The sequence below is a fragment of the Balaenoptera borealis genome (assembly GCF_965194805.1).
Source record: "Balaenoptera borealis genome assembly, chromosome: 5".
NCBI classification, from domain to species: Eukaryota; Metazoa; Chordata; class Mammalia; order Artiodactyla; family Balaenopteridae; genus Balaenoptera; species Balaenoptera borealis.
The window spans coordinates 72,224,800-72,249,384 of record NC_138862.1 but is presented as its reverse complement, the minus strand read 5'-3'; the positions used below and the strand labels follow the sequence as shown (position 1 = coordinate 72,249,384).

The 24,585-nt window shown below is 39.0% G+C and overlaps 2 protein-coding genes across 2 annotated transcripts in view; both read left to right on the top strand.

Moving 5' to 3' along the window:
• The window catches only part of WDR53 (WD repeat domain 53), a 52,970-nt gene extending 32,394 nt beyond the window's left edge, over positions 1-20,576 (top strand). Inside the window, exon 4 of the mRNA XM_082393320.1 lies at positions 20,525-20,576. Coding sequence (XP_082249446.1) covers positions 20,525-20,529 — 5 coding nt within the window. The 3' untranslated portion in view covers positions 20,530-20,576. The remainder of the gene's footprint in view (positions 1-20,524) is intronic.
• Positions 12,149-24,443, top strand: SMCO1 (single-pass membrane protein with coiled-coil domains 1). Its single transcript, XM_082393385.1, has 3 exons — positions 12,149-18,002; positions 20,525-20,674; positions 22,936-24,443. Exons 1-3 carry the CDS (start codon positions 17,953-17,955, stop codon positions 23,366-23,368), a joined length of 633 nt encoding a protein of 210 aa, XP_082249511.1. The 5' UTR covers positions 12,149-17,952; the 3' UTR covers positions 23,369-24,443.
• Positions 24,444-24,585: the final 142 nt, after the last annotated feature.

Below are 24,585 nucleotides of genomic sequence, written 5' to 3'. Positions count from 1 at the left end.
TGTTCATGTACCTCCTTGGTGACTCTTCTTCTTCCTGTAACGACAGTAGTCATATTGGATTAGGGCTCTATCCATATGACCTCATGTAATCTTAATTACCTCTTTAAAGTTCCTATTTCCAAATCACATTGGGGGTTAAGGCTTCAACATATGAATTTGGGGTGGGGGTGGGGGACACAATTCAGTCCGTAACACCACATAATGGAATATTATTTGGCAATAAAAAGGAATGAAATACAGATACATGCTATAATATGGATGAACCTTGGAAATATTATGTGAAGTACATAAAACGAGTCACAAAAGACTACATATTGTATGATTCCATTTATATGAAATGTCCAGAATAAGCAAATCTATAAGCAGGGGGAGGAGGGATTAGGAAGGAACAGGGAATGACTGCTGATAGGTATAGGGTTTCTTTTTGTGGTGATGTAAATGTTCAAAAATTGCTGTGGTAATGGTTGTACAACTCTGTGAATATGCTAAAAACTCTTGACTTGTACACTTAAAATGAGTCACTTGTATGATATATGAATTATATCTCAGTAAAGCTGTTATAAATATATACTGTATGATTCCATTTGTTAAAATTTCAAAAATAAGCAAAATTAATGTATAATGAGAGATAGTGGTTATCTTTTAGGAGGAGAAGGAAAGCAGTAATTGGGAGGGGCCACAAAGGCCATGACAAATCTGGCATGTTAGCAATATTCTATTTTTAAAATTTGGGTTAAGTTTACATGAACGTGTTCATTTTGTGATAAATCATTAAAAGGAAAAACACCATTTCCTCTCTATACACAATACTTCTGACACCAGATGTGTGGGGTTTTCCACACCAAACAATTCTCCAGTTCTTGGCATACACCTGCTGGATGTCCTACAATTTAACTCAGTTCTAAAACTAACTGCCCGGAGTTGGCACAGACCCACAGGTTAAGGGCTCAGTCACCCAAGATGGCCCCACTTCAGGGGCCAATCAAAAGTCCCAAATTGAGAAATACAAAAGATCATGAGAGATTACTACAAGCAACTCTACGCCAATAAAATGGACAACCTGGAAGAAATGGACAGATTCTTAGAAATGCACAAACTGCCGAGACTGAACCAGGAAGAAATAGAAAATATGAACAGACCAATCACAAGCACTGAAATTGAAACTGTGATTAAAAACCTTCCAACAAACAAAAGCCCAGGACCAGATGGCTTCACAGGTGAATTCTATCAAACATTTAGAGAAGAGCTAACACCTATCCTTCTCAAACTCTTCCAAAATATTGCAGAGGGAGGAACACTCCCAAACTCATTCTACGAGGCCACCATCACCCTGATACCAAAACCAGACAAAGATGTCACAAAGAAAGAAAACTACAGGCCAATATCACTGATGAACATAGATGCAAAAATCCTCAACCAAATACTAGCAAACAGAATCCAACAGCACATTAAAAGGATCATACACCATGATCAAGTGGGGTTTATCCCAGGAATGCAAGGATTCTTCAATATACGCAAATCAATCAATGTGATACACCATATTAACAAATTGAAGGAGAAAAACCATATGATCATCTCAATAGATGCAGAGAAAGCTTTTGACAAAATTCAACACCCATTTATGATAAAAGCCCTGCAGAGAGTAGGCATAGAGGGAACTTTCCTCAACATAATAAAGGCCATATATGACAAACCCACAGCCAACATTGTCCTCAATGGTGAAAAACTGAAACCATTTCCACTAAGATCAGGAACAAGACAAGGTTGCCCACTCTCACCACTATTATTCAACATAGTTTTGGAAGTTTTAGCCACAGCAATCAGAGAAGACAAAGAAATAAAAGGAATCCAAATCGGAAAAGAAGAAGTAAAGCTGTCACTGTTTGCAGATGACATGATACTATACATAGAGAATCCTAAAGATGCTACCAGAAAACTCCTAGAGCTAATCAATGAATTTGGTAAAGTAGCAGGATACAAAATTAATGCACAGAAATCTCTTGCATTTCTATACACTAATGACGAAAAATCTGAAAGTGAAATTAAGAAAACACTCCCGTTTACCATTGCAACAAAAAGAATAAAATATCTAGGAATAAACCTACCTAAGGAGACAAAAGACCTGTATGCAGAAAATTATAAGACACTGATGAAAGAAATTAAAGATGATACAAATAGATGGAAAGATATACCATGTTCCTGGATTGGAAGAATCAACATTGTGAAAATGACTCTACTACCCAAAGCAATCTACAGATTCAATGCAATCCCTATCAAACTACCACTGGCATTTTTCACAGAACTAGAACAAAAAATTTCACAATTTGTATGGAAACACAAAAGACCCCGAATAGCCAAAGCAATCTTGAGAACGATAAATGGAGCTGGGGGAATCAGGCTCCCTGACTTCAGACTATATTACAAAGCTACAGTAATCAAGACAGTTTGGTACTGGCACAAAAACAGAAATATTGATCAATGGAACAGGATAGAAAGCCCAGAGATAAACCCACGCACATATGGTCACCTTATCTTTGATAAAGGAGGCAAGCATATACAGTGGAGAAAAGACAGCCTCTTCAATAAGTGGTGCTGGGAAAATTGGACAGCTACATGTAAAAGTATGAAATTAGAACACTCCCTGACACCATGCACAAAAATAAACTCAAAATGGATTAAAGACCTAAGTGTAAGACCAGACACTATCAAACTCTTAGAGGAAAACATAGGCAGAACACTCTATGACATACATCACAGCAAGATTCTTTTTGACCCAGCTCCCAGAGAAATGGAAATAAGAACACAAATAAACAAATGGGACCTAATGAAACTTAAAAGCTTTTGCACAGCAAAGGAAACCATAAACAAGACCAAAAGACAACCATCAGAATGGGAGAAAATATTTGCAAATGAAGCAACTGACAAAGGATTAATCTCCAAGATTTACAAGCAGCTCATGCAGCTCAATAACAAAAAAACGAACAACCCAATCCAAAAATGGGCAGAAGACCTAAATAGACATTTCTCCAAAGAAGATGTACAGATGGCCTACAGACACATGAAAGAATGTTCAACATCATTAATCATTAGAGAAATGCAAATCAAAACTACAATGAGATATCATCTTACACCGGTCAGAATGGCCATCATCAAAAAATCTAGAAACAATAAATGCTGGAGAGGGTGTGGAGGAAAGGGAACTCTCTTGCACTGTTGGTGGGAATGTAAATTGATACAGCCACTATGGAGAACAGTATGGAGGTTCCTTAAAAAACTACAAATAGAACTACCATACAATCCAGCAATCCCACTACTGGGCATATACCCTGAGAAAACCATAGTTCAAAAAGAGTCATGTACCAAAATGTTCATTGCAGCTCTATGTACAATAGCCAGGACATGGAAGCAACCTAAATGTCCATCGACAGACGAATGGATAAAGAAGATGTGGCACATATATACAATGGAATATTACTCAGCCATAAAAAGAAATGAAATGGAGGTATTTGTAATGAGGTGGATGGAGTTAGAGTCTGTCATACAGAGTGAAGTAAGTCAGAAAGAGAAAAACAAATACAGTATGCTAACACATATATACGGAATCTAAGGAAAAAAAAAAAAAAAAGGCCATGAAGAACCTAGTGGCAAGACGGGAATAAAGGCACAGACCTACTAGAGAATGGACTTGAGGATATGGGGAGGGGGAGGGGTGAGATGTGACAGGGTGAGAGAGTGTCATGGACATATATACACTACCAAATGTAAAATAGATAGCTAGTGGGAAGCAGCCGCATAGCACAGGGAGATCAGCTCGGTGCTTTGTGACCACCTAGAGGGGTGGGATGGGGAGGGTGGGAGGGAGGGAGATGCAAGAGGGAAGAGATATGGGAACATATTGTATATGTATAACTGATTAACTTTGTTATAAAGCAGAAGCTAACACACCATTGTAAGGCAATTATACTTCAATAAAGGTGTTTAAAAAAAAAAAAAAAAGTCCCAAATTGTCACTTGTACCTCTGAATGACTGGCTATAAATCAAGGGTTCCTGCGACCCCCTCCTCAAGTTTGATGGTTTGCTAGAATGGCTCACAGAACCCAGGAACACAGCTTACTATTACCAATTGATTAAGAAGCATATATTAAAGAATACAAATGAATAGCCAGTTGAATAGATACATAGGGTGAGGTCCAGAAGGGTTCCAAGCATAGGAGATTTTGTCCCTGTAGAGTTTGGGGTGCAACACCCTATTGGCATATGGATGTGTTCTTGCTCACCAAACTGGAAGCTCTCCAAACCCCTTTGGTTAGGATTTTTATGGAGGCTTCATTACAACAGGTATAATGGATTAAGTCATTGGCATTAGTGGTTAACTTAACCTTTAGCCACTCTTCCTTCCCCAGAGGTTGAGGAGTACAGCTGAAAATTCCAACCCTCTAATCACATGGTTGATTCTCCTGGCAACCAGCCCCACATCTTTAGGGGCTTTCTAAAAACTGGCTCACTGGTGGGATAGGGAGGGTGGCAGGGGGGGAAGCAAGAGGGAGGAGATATGGGGATATATGTATAGGTATAGCTGATTCACTTTGTTATACAGCAGAAACTAACACACCATTGTAAAGCAATTATACTACAATAAAGATGTTTTAAAAAATGAATAAAAATTCTTGGTAACAAAATAAATAAAAAATTAAAAATAGACCCACCACCAGTCCCTCCCATCAGGAAACTTGCACAAGCCTCTTAGATAGCCTGATCCACCAGAAGCCAGACAGCTGAAGCAAGAAGAACGACAATCCTGCAGCCTGTGGAACAAAAAACACATTCACAGAAAGATAGACAAGATGAAAAGGCAGAGGGCTATGTACCAGATGAAGGAACAAGATAAAACCCCAGAAAAACAACTAAATGAAGTGGAGATAGGCACCTTCCAGAAAAAGAATTCAGAAAAATGATAATGAAGATGATCCAGGACCTCGGAAAAAGAATGGAGGCAAAGATGGAGAAGATGCAAGAAATGTTTAACAAAGAGCTAGAAGAATTAAAGAACAAACAGATGAGCAATACAATAACTGAAATGAAAACTACACTAGAAGGAATCAATAGCAGAATAACTGAGGCAGAAGAACAGATAAGTGATCTGGAAGACAGAATGGTGGAATTCACTGCTGCTTAACAGAATAAAGAAAAAAGAATGAAAAGAAATGAAGACAGCCTAAGAGACCTCTGGGACAACATTAAACGCAACAACATTTGCATTATACCGGTCCCAGAAGGAGGAGAGAGAGAAAGGACCCGAGAAAATATTTGAAGAGATTACAGTCAAATTCCCTAACATGGGAAAGGAAATAGCCACCCAAATCGAGGAAGTGCAGAGAGTCCCATACAGGATAAACCCAAGGAGAAACACATCGAGACACATAATAATCAAATTGGCAAAAATTAAAGACAAAGAAAAATTATTGAAAGCAGCAAGGGAAAAATGACACATAACAAACAAGGGAACACCCATAAGGTTAACAGCTGATTTCTCAGCAGAAACTCTACAAGCCAGAAAGGAGTGGCATGATATACTTAAAGTGATGAAAGGGAAGAACCTACAACCAAGATTACTCTACCCAGCAAGGATCTCATTCAGATTCAATGGGGAAATCAAAAGCTTTACAGACAAGCAAAAGCTACGAGAATTCAGCACCACCAAACCAGCTCTACAACAAATGCTAAAGGGACTTCTCTAAGTGGGAAACACAAGAGAAGAAAAGGACCTACAAAAACAAACCCAAAACAATTAAGAAAATGGTCATAGGAACATACATATCGATAATTAACTTAAACGTGAATGGATTAAATGCCCCAACCAAAAGACACAGGCTTGCTGAATGGATACAAAATCAAGACCCATATATATGCTGTCTACAAGAGACTGACTTCAGACCTAGGGACACATACAGACTGAAAGTGAGGGAAAAAGATATTCCATGCAAATGGAAATCAAAAGAAAGCTGGAGTAGCTATACTCATATCAGATAAAATAGACTTTAAAATAAAGAATGTTACAAGAGACAAGGAAGGACACTACATAATGATCAAGGGATCAATCCAAGAAGAAGATATAACAGTTATAAATGTATATACACCCAACATAGGAGCACCTCAATACCTAAGGCAACTGCTAACAGCTATAAAAGAGGAAATCGACAGTAACACAATAATACTGGGGGACTTTAACACCTCACTTACACCAATGGACAGATCATCCAAAATGAAAATAAATAAGAAAACAGAAGCTTTAAATGACACAATAGACCAGATAGATTTAATTGATATTTATAGGACGTTCCATCCAAAAACAGCAGATTACACTTTCTTCTCAAGTGCGCACGGAACATTCTCCAGGATAGATCACATCTTGGGTCACAAATCAAGCCTCAGTAAATTTAAGAAAACTGAAATCATATCAAACATCTTTTCTGACCACAATGCTCTGAGATTAGAGATGAATTACCGGGAAAAAAATGTAAAAAAAAACCACATGGAGGCTAAACCATACGTTACTAAATAACCAAGAGATCACTGAAGAAATCAAAGAGGAAATCAAAAAATACAGAGACAACTGACAATGAAAACACGACAATCCAAAACCTATGGGATGCAGCAAAAGCAGTTCTAGGAGGGAAGTTTATAGCTATACAAGCCTACCTCAAGAAAAAAGAAAAATCTCAAATAAACAATCTAACCTTACACCTAAAGGAACTAGAGAAAGAAGAACAAACAAAACCCAAAGTTAGCAGAAGGAAAGAAATCATAAAGATCAGAGCAGAAATAAATGAAATAGAAACAAAGAAAACAATAGCAAAGATCAGTAAAACTAAACGCTGGTTCTTTGAGAAGATAAACAAAATTGATAAACCATTAGCCAGACTCATCACAAAAAAGAGGGAGACGACTCAAGTCAATAAAATTAAAAATGAAAAAGGAGAAGTTACAACAGACACCGCAGAAATACAAAACATCCTAAGAGATTACTACAAGCAACTCTATGCCAATAAAATGGACATCCTGGAAGAAATGAACAAATTCTTAGAAAGGTATTACCTTCCAAAACTGAACCAGGAAGAAATAGAAAATATGAACAGACCAATCACAAGTAATGAAATGGCAACTGTGATTAAAAATCTTCCAACAAACAAAAGTCCAGCACCAGATGGCTTTACAGGTGAATTCTATCAAACATTTAGAGAAGAGCTAACACCCATCCTTCTCAAACTCTTCCAAAAAATTGCAGAGGAAGGAACACACCCAAACTCATTCTATGAGGCCACCATCACCCTGATACCAAAACCAGACAAAGATACTACAAAAAAAGAAAATTACAGACCAATATCACTGATGAATATAGATGCAAAAATCCTCAACAAAATACCAGCAAACAGAATCCAACAACACATTAAAAGGATCATACACCATGATCAAGTGGGATTTATCCCAGGGATGCAAGGATTCTTAAATATATGCAAATCAATCAATGTGATACACCATATTAACAAATTGAAGAATAAAAACCATATGATCATCTCAATAGATGCAGAAAAAGCTTTTGACAAAATTCAACACACATTTATGATAAAAACTCTCCAGAAAGTGGGCATAGAGGGAACCTACCTCAACATAATAAAGGCCATATACGACAAACCCACAGCAAACATCATTCTCAATGGTGAAAAACTGAAAGCATTTCCTCTAAGATCAGGAACAAGACAAGGATGTCCACTCTCACCACTATTATTCAACATAGTCTTGGAAGTCCTAGCCACAGCAATCAGAGAAGAACAAGAAATAAAAGGAATACAAATTGGAAAAGAAGAAGTAAAACTGTCACTGTTTGCAGATGACATGTTACTATACATAGAGAATCCTAAAGATGCCACCAGAAAACTACTAGAGCTAATCAATGAAGTTGGTAAAGTTGCAGGATACAAAATTAATGCACAGAAATCTCTTGCATTCCTATACACTAATGATTAAAAATCTGACAGAGAAATTCAGGAAACACTCCCATTTACCATTGCAACAAAAAGAATACCTAGGAATAAACCTACCTAGGGAGACAAAAGACCTATATGCAGAAAACTATAAGACACTGATGAAAGAAATTAAAGATGATACTAACAGATGGAGAGATATACCATGTTCTCGCATTGGAAGAATCAACATTGTGAAAATGACTATACTACCCAAAGCAATCTACAGATTCAGTGCAATCCCTATCAAATTACCAATGGCATTTTTTACAGAACTAGAACAAAAAATCTTAAAATTTGTATGGAGACACAAAAGACTCTGAATAGCCAAAGCAGTCTTGAGGGAAAAAAGCGGAGCTGGAGAAGTCAGACTCCCTGACTTCAGACTATACTACAAAGGTACAGTAATCAAGACAATATGGTACTGTCACAAAAACAGAAACATAGATCAATGGAACAAGATAGAAAGCCCAGAGATAAAGCCACACACCCATGGTCAACTAATCTATGACAAAGGAGCCAAGGATATACAATGGAGAAAAGATAGTCTCTTCAACAAGTGGTGCTGGGAAAACTGGACAGCTACATGTAAAAGAATGAAATTAGAATACTCCCTAACACCATACACAAAAATAAACTCAAAATGGATTAGAGACCTAAACTTAAGACTGGACACTATAAAACTCTTAGAGGAAAACATAGGAAGAACAGTCTTTGACATAAATCACAGCAAGATCTTTTTTGATCCACCTCCTAAAGTAATAGAAATAAAAACAAAAACAAATGGGACTTAATGAAACTTAGAAGCTTTTGCAAAGCAAATTACAAACAAGACGAAAAGACAACCCTCAGAATGGGAGAAAATATTTGCAAACGAATCAATGGACAGAGGATTAATCTCCAAAATGTATAAACAGTTCAAGCAGCTCAATATTAAAAAAACAAACAGCCCAATCCAAAAATGGGTAGAAGACCTAAATAGACATTTCTCCAAGGAAGACATACAGATGGCCAAGAAGCACATGAAAAGCTGCTCAACATCACTAATTATTAGAGAAATGCAAATCAAAACTACAATGAGGTATCATCACCTCACACCAGTTAGAATGGGCATCATCAGAAAATCTACAAACAACAAATGCTGGAGAGGGTGTGGAGAAAAGGGAATCCTCTTGCACTGTTGGTGGGAATGTAAATTGATACAGCCACTATGGAGAACAGGATGGAGGTTCTTTAAAAAACTAAAAATAGAATTACTATATGATCCAGCAACTCCACTACTGGGCATATACCCAGAGAAAACCATAATTCAAAAAGACACATGCACCCCAATGTTCATTGCAGCACTACTTACAATAGCCAAGACATGGAAGCAACCTAAATGCCCATCGACAGACAAATGGATAAAGAAGATGTGGTACATATATACAATGGAATATTACTCAGGCATAAAAAGAAACGAAGTTGAGTTATTTGTAGTGAGGTGGATGGACCTAGAGTCTGTCATACAGAGTGAACTAAGTCAGCACGAGAAAAACAAATATCATATATTAACGCATATATGTGGAAGCTAGAAAAATGGTACAGATGAACCGGTTTGCAGGGCAGAAATTGAGACACAGATGTAGAGAACAAATGTATGGACACCAAGGGGGGGAAGCGGCAGGGAGGTGGGGGTGGTGGTGTGATGAATTGGGCGATTGAGATTGACATGTATACACTGATGTGTATAAAATTTATGACTAATAAGAACCTGCTGTATAAAAAAATAAAATAAAATTCAAAAATTCAAAAAAAAAAGAAACATTGTACATATTGTCATGGATATGTAATCTAATGGATTAAAGGATACCAAATTTTATTGCTTTGAATTTGCAAAAAAAGAAAAAAAAGAGAAATTAAAAATAAATAAAAAATAAAAATTGCCTCACTAACATAAACTCAGGTGGTGTTGAAAGTGGCTTGTTATGAATAACAAAGGACACTCCTTTCACCTTTATCACTCTGGAGCTATTTCAGTAACTGGGGATAAAACCAAATTTTATAATAAAAGATGCTTCTTTCACCTGTTTTAGGACCCAGGGACAAAAAACAATTATAACAAGAGATGTTCCTATTACTCTTATCACTTAGGAAGTGATAAGAGTTTTAGAAGCTCTGTGCCAAGAACCAGGACAAATGCCAAATACGTATTTTTTTTTAATAAATTTATTTATTTATTTATTTTTGGCTGCATTGGGCCTTTGTTGCTGCACGCGGGCTTTCTTCAGTTGCGTTGAGCGGGGACTACTCTTCGTTGCGGTGTGTGGGCTTCTCATTGCGGTGGCTTCTCTTGTTGTGGAGCACGGGCTCTAGGCACGTGGGCTTCAGTAGTTGTGGCATGCGGGCTCAGGAGTTGTGGCACATGGGCTCTAGAGCGCAGGCTCAGTAGTTGTGGCACATGGGCTTAGTTGCTCCACGGCATGTGGGCTCTTCCTGGACCAGGGCTTGAACCCATGTCCCCTGCATTGGCAGGCGGATTCTTAACCACTGCGCCACCAGGGAAGCCCCCGACACTTTGATATTTTTAAAACCCTTATTAATTTAAAAAAATTCAGGGGGACTTCCCTGGCAGTCCAGTGGTTAAGACTCCGCACTTCCACTGCAGGGGGCACAGGTTTGATCCCTGGTCGGGGAGCTGAGATCCCACACGCCATGTGGCGTGGCCAAAAAAAGAGAAATCAGTAAATTTGAAGTAGCTAAACCATTTTTATGTTTTTCACCAGTTCATTAATGGAAGTTGCCGTAAGAACCCCACTGTCTATGAACATGCCTATCACACAGACACAGTGGGGGTCAATAGCCAATCTAGCTAGTAGGGTCTGCTAAGATTCTTTGAGATTAATGTTTGAACAAGAAATTTCATACAGATATAGGGGTGTAGTCTTAATTTGGTTTACCCCAGAGCAGGACCTGAGATGAGAATTGCATGTAGTTTGTGAGATGATTCTGTTCCCTAACTCAGGTTCAGCTGCTTATCACTCAAGAATCCAATACTGAGAGACAAGTGTTGGGTAAAAGGAAAGATAGCTTTATTGAGGAAGCTGGCAATCCTGGGGAAGAGGTGGACTCATGTCCCAAAGAACAAACTCCTGACTCCCCAGGTTTTACTCAAAAATTATATTGGAAAAGAAGAAGGGGATACATCCTGAGGAGAGGGTTGTGGGGTATGTTATCAGCTCATGGACATTCTTCTGATTGGTTGGTGGTGAGGTACTCAGGAGTCAACAGCATGAACCTTCTGGTTCCAACTAGTCTGGAGTCTACGTGCTTGTAGGCGGGATATGATTAACTTCTTCCATCTGGCAAGTGTTTCAGTATCTGCAAAATAGCTCAAAGAATATGGCTTAGAATATTATCTATAGTCCTTGAGGAGGAACTAAAGGTACTTGACTTTGTTTAGTGGCTAAACTATTATTATCCATCTTATTTGACTGTTTTCCTTTGTCTCCGCATTTTTTCACTTCTCTGATTAAATTTATTCATTGGAACTCAGGGAAGGCCTAGGAGGCTAAAGTTTTTCTACAGATAATAGGCAGGCAGAGGAAATGTGTGTGTTGGGGGGGGGGGTTCTGTCCCAGGAAGGCCCCATAGGGTCCTGCTCAGTTACAATTTCAGGAAGCACCATAGTACAGAAGTAGGAAAGTGAGACAGAGAAGGGAAGAAAGCCAACACAGAGTACAGGTTCCCTCTGTGGATAGTTGAGGCTCAATCCCTCTAAAGTCCTTTTGATGATGGCCCCCATTTTAAAATATAGAAATGGGGGATGAGAGATATTAAGTAACCTGCACAAGCTCACAGAGTTAAGAACTGGTAGGACAAGAATCTGTACCAATCTGATCAGAGACCAAGGACAGTTTAGCCTGAAGGACACCAAGCCAGGTTTTAGAAACTGGAATCTAGAAATGAGGGAAAAGGAAACCAATGCAAGCAGGTTGCAAGCAAATAGAGTGATTGCCTGGAATTGGCACTGTGTCTGAATCTTGCTTCTATATGATGACTGGGTCAGGTGAAAGGTTGAGTCTGGTGATGGAGCTAATAAAATGTATGGAATTCTCTTTCAAGAATATGAGCTCAGACATTCTCAATGAATCCTTTTGTAGTCTTTATAAATTCACAAGTTAAAGAACCCCTTCCTCTGATGTACTGGTGTAGGTAAGTATCTGGACTGAACTCATTTTCCTGAAGGTTGCACTGTGAGCAATCTAAAAAAGTGGGAAAAACCAGGTTGGCAACCCCCCTGACAAAGTATCATTTTAACAACCCCTATTTCCATCCACATGTGCTACTCTTACAAGAACTCTTAGGGCAAGGTGGCCATTAGTAAACTTACTATTGGTAACTTCATCTCTGGCAAAAACTCCTGGATCTTTTCCCTGGGTCAGAAATAACATTACTCTCTTAGTGTCTGTACTTCGAGTTCAGCACTCAAAAGACAGTACTCAAAGTATTCAATTGTTAGTACTTGATTCAGCTCTAGGATAAACAACGAAAACCTGCTGCTGCTTTAGATGCTTGTTTCTCAGATGCTTGTTTTAGCAGACCAAAGTACTATTTAGTTCTTGGCACTGCTGTTTAGGTCTTGAGTTCCTCGTTCTTTCAAAGATCTGTACCCTGCAACAGAAAGCAGGCAGAAATCTAGGTTGCAGCTTTGCTATGAAAAAGGTTTGTGGAAGAAAATATTTTTAAAAGATACAACTGATAAAGTACCATTATTCAAAATATACAAAGAGCTCCTAAAACTCAACAATAAGAAAACAACCTGATTTTTAAAAGGGCAAAACACTTGAACAGAGATTTCATGGAAGAAGATACACAGATGGCAAGTAAGCATATGAAAGATATTTGACATCATTTGTCATTAGGGAATTACAAATAAAAATAATGAGATACCACTACACACTTATTAGAATGGCCAAAATCCAAAACAATGACAACACCAAATGCTGGCAAGAATGCAGAGCAAAAAGAACTCTAACTCCATTGCTGGTAGAAATACAAAATAGTACAGCCACTTTGGAAGACACTTACAAACTAAACATACTCTTACCATGCAATCCAGCAATCGAGATCCTTGGTATTTACTCAATAAATTGAAAACTTATGTCCACACAAAAACCTACACATGTGTATTTATAGCGGCTTTATTCATAGTTGCCCAAACTTAGAAGCATTCAAGATTCCTTCAGTAGGTGAATGGATAAAGAAACTGTGGTACATTCAGGCAATGGAATATTATTCAGTGCTAAAAAGAAATGAGTTAACAGGACTCCCCTGGAGGTGCAGTGGTTAAGAATCCGCCTGCCAATACAGGGCACATGGGTTCGAGCCCAGGTCCGGGAAGATCCCACATGCCATGGAGCACAAAGCCTGTGAGCCACAACTACTGAAACCTGCGTGCCTAGAGCCCGTGCTCTGCAACAAGAAAAGCCACCACAATGAGAAGCCCGCACACCACAACGAAGAGTAGCCCCCGCTTGCCGCAACTAGAGAAAGCCCACACACAGCAATGAAGACCCAACACAGCCAAAAATAAATAAATAAATTAAAATGTTTAAAAAAAAAAAGGAAAAGAAATGAGCTATCAAGCCATGAAAAGACTTGGAGGAAAATTAAATGCATATCACTAAGTAAAAGAAGCCAATCTGAAAAGGCTACATACTGTGTGACTCTGGCCATATGACATTCTGGGAAAGGCAAAACTAGGGAGACAGTGAAAAGATCAGTGGCTGCCAGAGGTTTGTGGGGAGGGAGAGATGAATAGGCAGAGCACACAGTGAAACTATTCTGTATGATATTACAATGGTGGATACAGATTACTATGCATTTGTCAAAACCTATAGACTGGGCAACACCTAGAGTGAACCCTAACGTAAACTAGAGACTTTGGATAATAAGGATGTGAAAATGTAGGTTCATCATTTGTAACAGATGTACCGCTGTGGTACATGGATGTCTATTGTGGGGGAGGGTGAGTCTGTGTGAGGGGAGGGATATATAAAAACTCTCTGTACTTTCTGCTCTTTTGCCTGGGAACCTCAAACTGCTCTAAAAAATAAAGTTCATTAGTTTAAAAAAAAAAAGTTTGGAAAGCAATATGACAGGGGACAAGGAGGGTCCAGAAGGTGAGCCTGGCAGAAGAGATCAGGAAATTCAAAGATTGGGCAGACAACAGGCCAATTAGCAGAGAGGCAATCAAGGATGGGATGCTCAGCAGGTTCTGTTTAGGTCTGTACAGACAAGAGGTGGTCGGTGCAAGTAGGGAGAAGGGAACAAGTATTGGATCTGGATGGGCAGGCAGCATCCTAGAGGAAGCAGCACTGGTGTGTGGAATTGGCAGGCTCTGATCCCAGAGCCAAACCATTTGCTCTTTACCCTGTTCTAAACATTCTTCCAGAGGTTGGGGGCTGGTCCCCCAATGGCTCATGCTGAGCGAGCTGAGGACAGAGATGCCAGGTTACGTGAGAGTTTCCACCGTTGTTTCCTTCCTTCTCTGTTTTATTTCCTTGTCAAGGTACTGGCCACAGGTCTACCCATAAGAAAACTAATGTTAGCTCCAGAGAAATGAAGGGCTTCTGAAGAAACCCCAGCAAAGAAGAACTTGATGTATAAAGTCTCCTGCACAGAATTCCCTGGCTGCCCAGTGGTTAGGACTCTCTGCTTCCACTGCAGGGGGCCCGGGTTTGATCCCTAGTGGGGGAACGAAGATCCCACATGCCTCACAGTGTGGCAAAAAAAAAAGTCTCCTTCACTTTGCTGAACTCCTTAAGGACAGAGCCCCAACTATAAAAGGCTTAATCAACAAGGCAAAGTTGCTATTCCTCATAATAAGCACATTAGCAATGAAACAGTTCTAGGGGAGGTTAATTTAGTGACAGCTTCTTTCTTCCTTTTTTTAAACTTTACCCTTTTTCCAATCTCTTTCTATTCCCCACCCTCCACCCCCGGTCCCTGGCAACCACTTTTCTACTCTCTGTTTCTATTAATTTAACTTTATATTTAGAGTCCGCATATAAGTGGTACCATGCAGTATTTGTCCTTCTCTGACTTATTTCACCTAGCATAATGCCCTCAAGGTCCATCCATGTTGTTGCAAACATCAGAATTTTCTTCTTTCTTGGACACTTAGCTTGTTTCCATATCTTGGCTACTGTGAATAATGCTGCAGTGAACATGGGAGTGCAGGTCTCTCGTTGATACCTGGTATGCATTTTCTTTAGATATACATGTATACCCAGAAGTGGGATTGCTGGATCATAGAGTAGTAGTTCTATTTTTAATTTTTGAGGAACTTCCATACTATTTTCCATTGGGACAGGTTCTTTTCCTCTCTGCTCTGCTGCCCTGGCTTACTCCCTGAGGCTGGTTCCCCTCATGGTCGTAATAGGCTGGATGCTGCAGTCCCTGGCAACATATGAAGGAAAATCCAACAATACTGAGGGATGAAGAGAACATTTTCTCCCATGTGTTTCTTTTTATCATCAGAAAAACTCTTCTCCCAGTCACAAGAAGACACAATTCCCCTTATGTGAGGGGCTAGAATAGCCAAATTCATGGAGGCAGAAAGTGGAATGGTGGTTTCAGGGGCTGAGGAGAGAGGAGAATGTGAAGTTGGTATTTAATAGGTACAGAGTTTCAGCTGGGGAAGATGAAAAAGTTCTGGAGATGGAAATGGTGGTAATGTTTGGACAACAGTATGTATGTTCTTAATGTCACAGAACTGTACACTTAAAATGGTCAAAAATGGTAAAATTTTTAAATTGAGATATAATTGACATATAACATTGTATTCGTTTCAGGTGTGCAACATAATGATTCTATATACGTATGCAGTACATGATGATCACCATTGTAAGTGTAGTTAATGTCCGTCACCACACATAGTTACAATTTTTTTTCCAGTGATGAAAACTTTTAAAATCAAGTCTCTTAGCAACTTTCAAATATACAATACAGTGTTATTAAATATAGTCACCATGCTGTACATTACATCCCCAGGACTTATTTATTATAACTAGAAGTCTGGACCTTTTGACTACCTTCACCCATTTCACCCACCCACCCCCCCAACCAAAAATGGTAAATTTTATGTTATGTATATTTTATCACAAGTTTAAAAAAATGTTTTCTCAGAAGCCCCACAGTAAATCTCCTCTCACATTTCACAGGCCAGAATTCTGCCACCTGCCCATTCCTAAACCAATGATAATGGCAACAATAATAAAATTACTGGGATTGGCTTGGTCTAATCAAGATTCACCACCCTTGTGACTAAGGGGGTGGGTAGATCTAGAGTCCCCTGAAGCACACAGCTGCCCAATGCTCGAACAATATTTGGATTTAGATTCTGTTAATGAGGAAAAAATAGCGGGGGTGGGGAGGTATTGGGGAGGATGGCCACTGGGTAGGATACAAAGACCCTAGCAAGGTTTTCCCACTGAGGCAAGGAAGGACTTGATTCCTTCAGGACACCCAAACTTTTCTGAAAATTCACGTGAGACTTACCGACTCCAACCCCCAGGAGGCCTCGGGGACTTATACTGTCTCTCAGATCTGTCCCTTTCCCTTTTCACTCCAAGGACAGACATTGTAATCTCATCACTTCACATCTGACTGTGATACCAGTCTCCTGAGGGACATCTCTGCCTCTGGTTTCACTCCCATTTGGATCCATCTTAAACACCAGTGCTAGAATAACTTACAGGACCAACACCTATGTCCAAACTGCTTACCAGGCTGGCTAGAACTCTTCTGCAATCCTCGTTTTCAGTCTCCCTACTAGCATGCTTCTTAGGGCAAGGATTTTGCCTTACTCATTTTATTCCTAATACCTGGAATAGTGCTGATAATTCATTCATAGGTTTTGCCCATTCAATTTATATTTATAGTGTTCAGCAAATATTGAATAAGTAAATAAATTATTCAATGAATGAATAAATCCATGACCTGACTCTTCCCAGTTTGTGCCGTTTTTCTTTTTCTCACATGAATCTTTTGCTGAGAGAAAGTCAACAAAATACTTATTGTTCCCTGACCATATCACGTACCTTGTCAACCACCCCTGTGAATTTACCCACACAGTTTCTCCAGTTTATAATGTTCTTCTCTCTCTTCTCTGATAATCAGAGATCTACATTTCCTTTAAGGCCAAGACCAAATCCCACCTTCAATGTGAGTGCTTCTCAGTTATCCAAGGCTTCAGTGACCTACTCTCTCATCATCTATGATTTTTATGGTCTGTATCTACTCAGCACACATTTTACATATATTTTCTTTTAAGTATATATTATCTTTTAAGTATCTCCCCAGTTAGTATTTAAACCCCTTGAATTCAGGAATCCTGTTTTATGTCTGTTTTTATTTCCAATACCTAATCTAATACTACAATAAATATAAGTTTCTAAGGATGGTCGGATTTTTTTGCATTGATTAATACATCATAAAAAGTCTGGGGCTTCTTTAAACCTAATTGAGATTATAAGTGAATAATTAAGCTCTTAAAATTAGAGAGTAATATTTCCATTAAATTTAATCCTAGTATATGTTATGCATTGTGTACCCATATATCCATTTACCAGAATATACACAGAGCCACAATTACATCTGGTTGTTGTACTAGGTTGATGAATTATGGGTCACTTTTCAAAGGCAAATATTATAGTGCATCCCAGGACACCTGTGTTCACAGGATCAGCTCTCTGAAACTATATTTGGATGTACAATCTATTAAAAGCTTCTTGTACTGAGTGACCTTTCAGGCAGAATTTAGATCGAATACTCACACTGCTGCTGCCTGTTGCTGAGTGGAAGAGAGCAGAAAACCCTGGATTCAAACCTCTATTGGGTTTTTGTTTTGCGTGTTTTGTTTCTTTTTCATTTTGCCTTAAGAAGATGAACAATGAAACCACAACCCTGATATCCTTAAAGGAGGCAATGAAAAGGTTGCTAATGGCTACAGGGAGGGAGCAAGCATGGGTCTGCTTTTCTGGGAAGATGAGTAAGAGAAGAATGAAGAATAAAAATAAGCAAAGAACTACGGACATGCTAATTAGAATTCTTTCTCTGTTAACGTGTTCAGGTTCAAAAAATGTCAATTAATAGTAAAGAAAAATCTACTCCCAGGTGCTATAATTCCATTCAATTAATGCATGTGCTATATGCCAGGTTTACAAAAATAAGTAACATGTGGTTTCTGCCCTCAAGGAGCTCACAGCCTTAGGAATAACAGAAGTATTCAAAAATGCTTACAATTTAATGTGACTGACATTATAATGGTGATGTTCCTAAAGGGCTATGAGAACATGAAGAGAGGAATTAATTTTGCCTTTGACACTAGGAAAAGGAACCCTTCATAGAGGGACATTTAGGCTGGATCTGAAAGTGTGAGTAGGAGTTTACAAGAAATAAAAATACGGTAAGGAATTCTAGGCTGAGGAAACAGTACACGGAAGCATAGAAGCTTGGAATCGCATACGGTATTCAGTCAGCAGCTAGATGTCTCATATGACTGGTGACTAGGATGTGTGAGAGGACTGGCAGAAGATGGGGGCAAAGGGTAAAGAGCCTATGTTTCCTGCTGAGGAAATCCAACTTGGCTCCAGCAATATCACTGGGCAAGTCGGCAGCATAAAAGGTATATAATAGTCAAATTATAAGATCAGAATTGTGTTTTAGAAGAATATCTCTGGAGAATGGATTGGACGTGGAAAGGAGGAATCAAGTTAGACTACTGTCTGTAATCCTAGGTCCACGTGAAAGATGGTGATTAACTGGCTTACTGGAGATAGAGAGGATGGGATGGATTAGAGACACACTGATGGAGAGAAAGGGAAAAAATGGTGAGTTATTCTGAGATTTCTAGTTGGAGGAATTGGGTAGATGATGATGCCATTAACTGAGCTGGAGAATTGTAGTAGAAACACAGAATTGCAGACATGTTGTTTAGGATTTATTTGGAATGATCGGGAATGCCTTTTGGTGAAAAGATTCCAAAGAACTGCTCCAATTGTAAACCTTTATACTGAATGACAAGCTAGAGTTTACCTCTAGAGTTCAAGCTGGAGATGACCTAAAAGCAATATCTTCTTAAAGGTCTAAAAGTTAATACAAAGAGTTTGCCAGATATTATAGTTTTGACCTGCAGACAGAGATTACTGGCATATTAGGTCATGCAGGCTTATACTACAAAAATGCACATTTCGTACAGAGCCTTATCTATATGTAAATAGAATCCAAAGCAATGAGAAAATTCCATTGCCGAAATTTCTGAAGATGGGGTGCGAGAGGAGGGAGGAGGGACTTAGTAGATTCAGCTTAAGACAGTTGAGTTTGACATCACCATCCAGGTGGAGATGTGCAAAACATAGTTGAAAATACAGGTCTAGAGCTTAGGAGAGGGGTGGTACCTGAAGCTAAATTAGCCTTGGGAGATAGTGAAGACCAAGAAGAGAAAATGGTCAAGGATAGAACCCTAGGCAACCACAACAGTATTCGGGTGAATGGGGACATATAAACTCGGGGAAGTGGCTGTGTGTGTATCATTTCCTTCGTGAAAGACAATGTGGGTGGTTTCAGGCAAATGAGTTGTGTGGTTCCAATTCTTTGTGGTTCAGTTAAGACATAATTTTGGTGCCACAGCGCCCTCTAATGATCAGGGCTGTTCAGAGCTACTCAGATCCCCCTTTTGCTGTTACACTGCTTAGCATTTCACTAACATCACAAATGTCAATCATAGGAGACACGTTTTATTACTTCTGTGTAAGGCCTCTTATAGGTATTGGGGGACAGGCATAAAGATGTCCAAGGAATAGTCTCTGATCCTCTCCCTCCAAGAGCTTACAACTTAGATCATGAAAAGCTAACTTTAAAAATAAAGGAAGAGATGGGGAGTGACAAGTGATAGAGGCAGTCCTGTGAGAGAGAAGTAGGCAGGGAGCAGATCTTCAGGTAGAAAGGCTGAGGGATTCAAGCAGGCAGTGGAATTTGAGCTTATCCTTGATGGATGGGACTTGGACAGTCAGAATAAGGCAGAGAAAGCCACCTTAATAAATACTGGTCTCTGCACTAGTTAGCTATATGACAGTTCAGTTTCAATCTTTTTGAGACTCAATTTCTTTATCCATAAATAGTAAAAATGACTGCTTTACTTCTAATGGTTGTTGTGAGAATCAAATTAAAGCTTGTATAAAATATTTTTTAACGTATAAAGTATGGTACGAAGACAAGACATGGCATGTAATTGAGGTAATTAGACAATTCACATGTTTGGCAATATAAGGAATGCCAGAACTAGGATGATGACTAGAGAGAACGGCAAATGGGAACATCTGTTCATAATCTTAAAATGTAAATAGCTACTCAAATTTGATAGTGGTTATAAACAACGTATTACAGCCTTATATTAAGACAGAACCTTAGTTTTGTGCCCTGACCTAAATTAACTCTTGATTCTTTTATCCTATAGAGTAGACCAAAAACTCCAAGTGTTAGAAGCACAGTTTAAAGAACTGGACTTCACCAAGGATAATCTGACACAGAAATTTGAACATCATAGCAAGACTTTGGCAAACCAAGCTGCCCAAGATGAGCTGTGGACAGCAGTTCTGTCATTCAAGTGAGTATCCAATCAGAAATCAGTGGAATTTTGTGGTTTTGTGAGAACTTGCTGTGGTCATTCTAAAATTGGGTTTCTTTTTTTTTTTTTTTATTTTAATAAATTGATTTATTTATTTTTGGCATTTTTGGCTGCGTTGGGTCTTCGTTGCTGCACACGGGCTTTCTCTAGTTGCAGCGAGCGGGGGCTTCTCTGGTTGTGGAGCATGGGCTCTAGGTGCTCGGGCTTCAGTAGTTGCAGCACACAGGCTCAGAAGCTGTGGCTCACAGGCTCTAGAGCGCAGGCTCAATAGTTGTGGCGCACAGGCTTAGTTGCTCTGCAGCATGTAGGATCTTCCTGGACCAGGGCTCGAACCCGTGTCCCCTGCATTGGCAGGCGTATTCTTTTGTTGTTGTTGTTGTTCTCATTGTTTATTTTTTTAATTTCTTTTCATTTTTGATGAAACATGAATATTTTTGGTAGAAAATGCACAGCACTGTAAACCCCTGATTCCATCCAAATACTCCTCTGAAACACATTTTTGTTCACTCAGTTTTCACTCTTAGAATTCCCTCCTCACCACTTTTTTTTTTTTTAAACATCTTTATTGGAGTATAATTGCTTTACCATGGTGTGTTAGTTTCTGCTTTATAACAAAGTGAATCAGTTATACGTATACATATGTTCTCATATCTCTTCCCTCTTGCATCTCCCTCCCTCCCACCCTCCCTATCCCAACCCTCTAGGTGGTAACAAAGCACCGAGCTGATCTCCCTGTGCTATGCGGTTGCTTCCCACTAGCTATCTATTTTACGTTTGGTAGTGTATATATGTCCATGGCAGGCGGATTCTTAACCACTGTGCCACCAGGGAAGTCCCTAAAATTGGGTTTCTTAATATGATTCCGACAGTGGATTGTGAAGAAGTTACATTTTCTTAAGATCATTCATTCAAAAGAGATTAATTTGAGCACCTGTTTACTTGCCAGAACTGTGGTACACATCTCAGAGTCCCTTGCTTGCCAAAGTCTTACTAACATAGAGATGGATAATATAACTCCTCTGCCATGGAGAAACTTATAGTATGAGTGGCCTGAGATCTAAGCTATCCAGTTTAGTGCAAGCCCTATTTCTTTTCTTTCTTTTTTTTTTATTCTTTTAATAGTGTGTATCTGTTAATCCCAAACTCCTAATTTATCTCTCTCCCCTTCCCCTCTGGTAACTGTAAAATTGTTTTCTATGTCTGTGAATCTGTTTTGTAAATAAGTTCATTTGTATAATTTTTTAAGATTCCACATATAAGTGATATCATGTGGTATTTGTCTTTGTCTGACTTACTTAATTATGATAATCTCTAGGGCCATCCATGTTGTTGCAAGTGTCATTATTTTGTTCTTTTTTCTGTCTGAGTAACATTTCTCTGTATATATGTATCACATCTTCTCTATCCATTCATTGGTCAATGGACACTTAGGTTGCTTCCATGTCTTGGCTATTGTAAATAACTACTATGAACACTGGCAGGCCCTATTTCTAAAGTAAGCATTTTCTAAACTGCAACAGCTGGTTGTTACCTGAAAACTGGGTTCAGCTCTTGGTGGGCGTTGAGCCAAAAGACAACCAAGCCAAAGACTGGGACAAGAAAGGATGTATTACTTGCAGCAAGTAAGGAAAACACCAGGGATCTTTCCCAAAGCAGCGTCTTCCCAAACAGCAAAACTGGGGAAGTTTTATGCTAAGGGTACATGCATATTCATGAAGGGGCATGAATAGAGGAGAATTCAGCAGCGAATTGGGGCAAAGGTTGACAGAGTCCAAGCTTTAGTTGACTGAAGTCATAAGGGTCAGAAAAGGTCAACATCATTATTCCATCTTCCACTGGGTGGGGATCTCAGTTCCTGCAGAGCTCAAAAGATATGTATCAGATTGTTATGTATATCCCTTGAGGAGGAACTAGGACTCTTATCACTAAACTACTTTTTCTTGACAGCTTTTCCTTTGTTCCTGCATTCCCTCACTTCCCATTAAGATCATGAATTACTGAGACCTGTTCAAGGTCAAGCACTGTGGCCAGGCTTAGATCACAAAATGGCTTAGGTCAAAAATGGCTTCTCTTATGTCAAGAGAGCCATGCCTGGTTCTCTTTCTCTGGGGACCTCCTACCGTATCTGCTTACAGTTCTCCTAGTAGGTTTATACTTCTTTGAATTATCCTAATAAAATTCGTTTTATGTTTGTATGTAAAGAGTTCTAATGCTTAAGAAGCTCTCCACATTTTTTGTAGGTTCACTCCAATGGAATTGAATATTTTATACAGCTACGTCATTGAAGTACTCATCCGCTTGCACACTCGTGTGCTTGAGAAGCTGCCAGATCTGGTGAGAGGTCTTCCCACCTTAGCCTCCATCCTTAGACGAAAAGTCAAGAACAAGCGCATTAGAGTTGTGTGGGAGTCTGTCCTGGAGGAACATGGGATGCAAGAAGGAGATATCACAGCACTGTGTACCTTCTTTGTAGCACATGGTAACAAGGCAGAATACTACATTGCTAAAGTAAGGCAAATGTATATAAAAGATGTCAATTTCATGATCACTAATATGGTAAAGAACCAGGCTCTGCAGGATGGTTTGCTAAAGGCTGTTCAGGTCATTGAGAAGGGAAAAGCAGTGAGGGCCCCTGAAGAGCAAAAGTCATCCCTAGAAGAGTTGATACCATAAGCCAAAAGGTAACCTGTTACCCTAGACCCAGAGATTACACTTCTAGTAATTTATCTTGCAAATGTGAAAAAATACATACATACAATTTATTACAGGCTTATGTTTACAGCAAAAGTGAGGAGAGTGTTACATTATGATATACTGATACAGTGGATACTTTCTGTGTAGCAATACAAGAGAATGAAGAAGCTCCTTGTGTAACCGTATAGTAATATGGAGTTATCACCAAGATGTGTTGTTTTAAAATATTCATTTCCAATATATACTGCTAAATGGAAAAAACGGGCAAAAACAAACATATAGGCTACTATATCTATAAACTTCATAAACTTCTTCTGGAGAAATACATTATGAAGTGATAACATTGGTTTTCTTAGGGAAGAAAACTGAGAGGCTAGGGATCAAGTGTAGGAGGAAGTCTTTTCAATGTTAATACATTTGTACTTTTTGAATTTTGAACCATGTGAATGTACTATGTACTAAAAGCAATAAATAAATAAAACATCTAATATATTTTGTATGTTGATGTGCATTTTCTCTCTAGTACAGTTCCATAGTTATTTGTACTAGAAAGGGAACTCTCACACACTGACCATATATTTATAATTTAAAAAAAAATTTATTTATTTGGCTGTGCCAGGTCTCAGTTGTGGCATGTGGGACCTTTGTTGCCACGTGTGGGATCTTTAGTTGCGGCATGTGAACTCTTAGTTGCGGCATGTGGGATCTAGTTTCCTGACCAGGGATCGAACTCAGGCCCCCTGCACTGGGAGCGTGGAGTCTTAGCCACTGGACTACCAGATAAGTCCTATTTATAATATTTTTTGAATGAATGCCATGCACTAGGTAGTGTGAATAACAGAAACATTTTAAAATGTGGATCCTACCCTACAGGTAAAAGTTAAGTACTGATGCTTTATTTGGGAGGTACAAATTCAGGATAACCAGAATGAGTAACACTTTGGAAGGCTGTTATGTAGAGAAGGATGAGAAGTAATACAAGATGATGTGTTACCTTGCTGGCTCCTCCTTGACAATAGGTTGCTTGCTAGATCCATGCACTCAGTCTTGTCCTTCTCCAGACACATTGTTTAGAGACACCATGCCCCCCCAAAAAAAGAGAGAGAGAGTAACCATGTGTTGGAAGTGTTACTGAACCAAACTTGGTCTGTTTGCCTGCCATGCAGCAAAGCCAACCTACTGACATGGGGGTGTGT

Excerpts from the sequence above, each read along its gene's own strand:
- SMCO1 (XM_082393385.1), top strand. The coding sequence starts at position 17,953 with ATGAACAATGAAACCACAACCCTGATATCCTTAAAGGAGGCAATGAAA. Across the intron at positions 18,003-20,524 it reads TTAAAGGAGGCAATGAAAAG|AGTAGACCAAAAACTCCAAG; the intron begins GTTGCTAATGGC and ends TTTATCCTATAG. Across the intron at positions 20,675-22,935 it reads ACAGCAGTTCTGTCATTCAA|GTTCACTCCAATGGAATTGA; the intron begins GTGAGTATCCAA and ends CATTTTTTGTAG.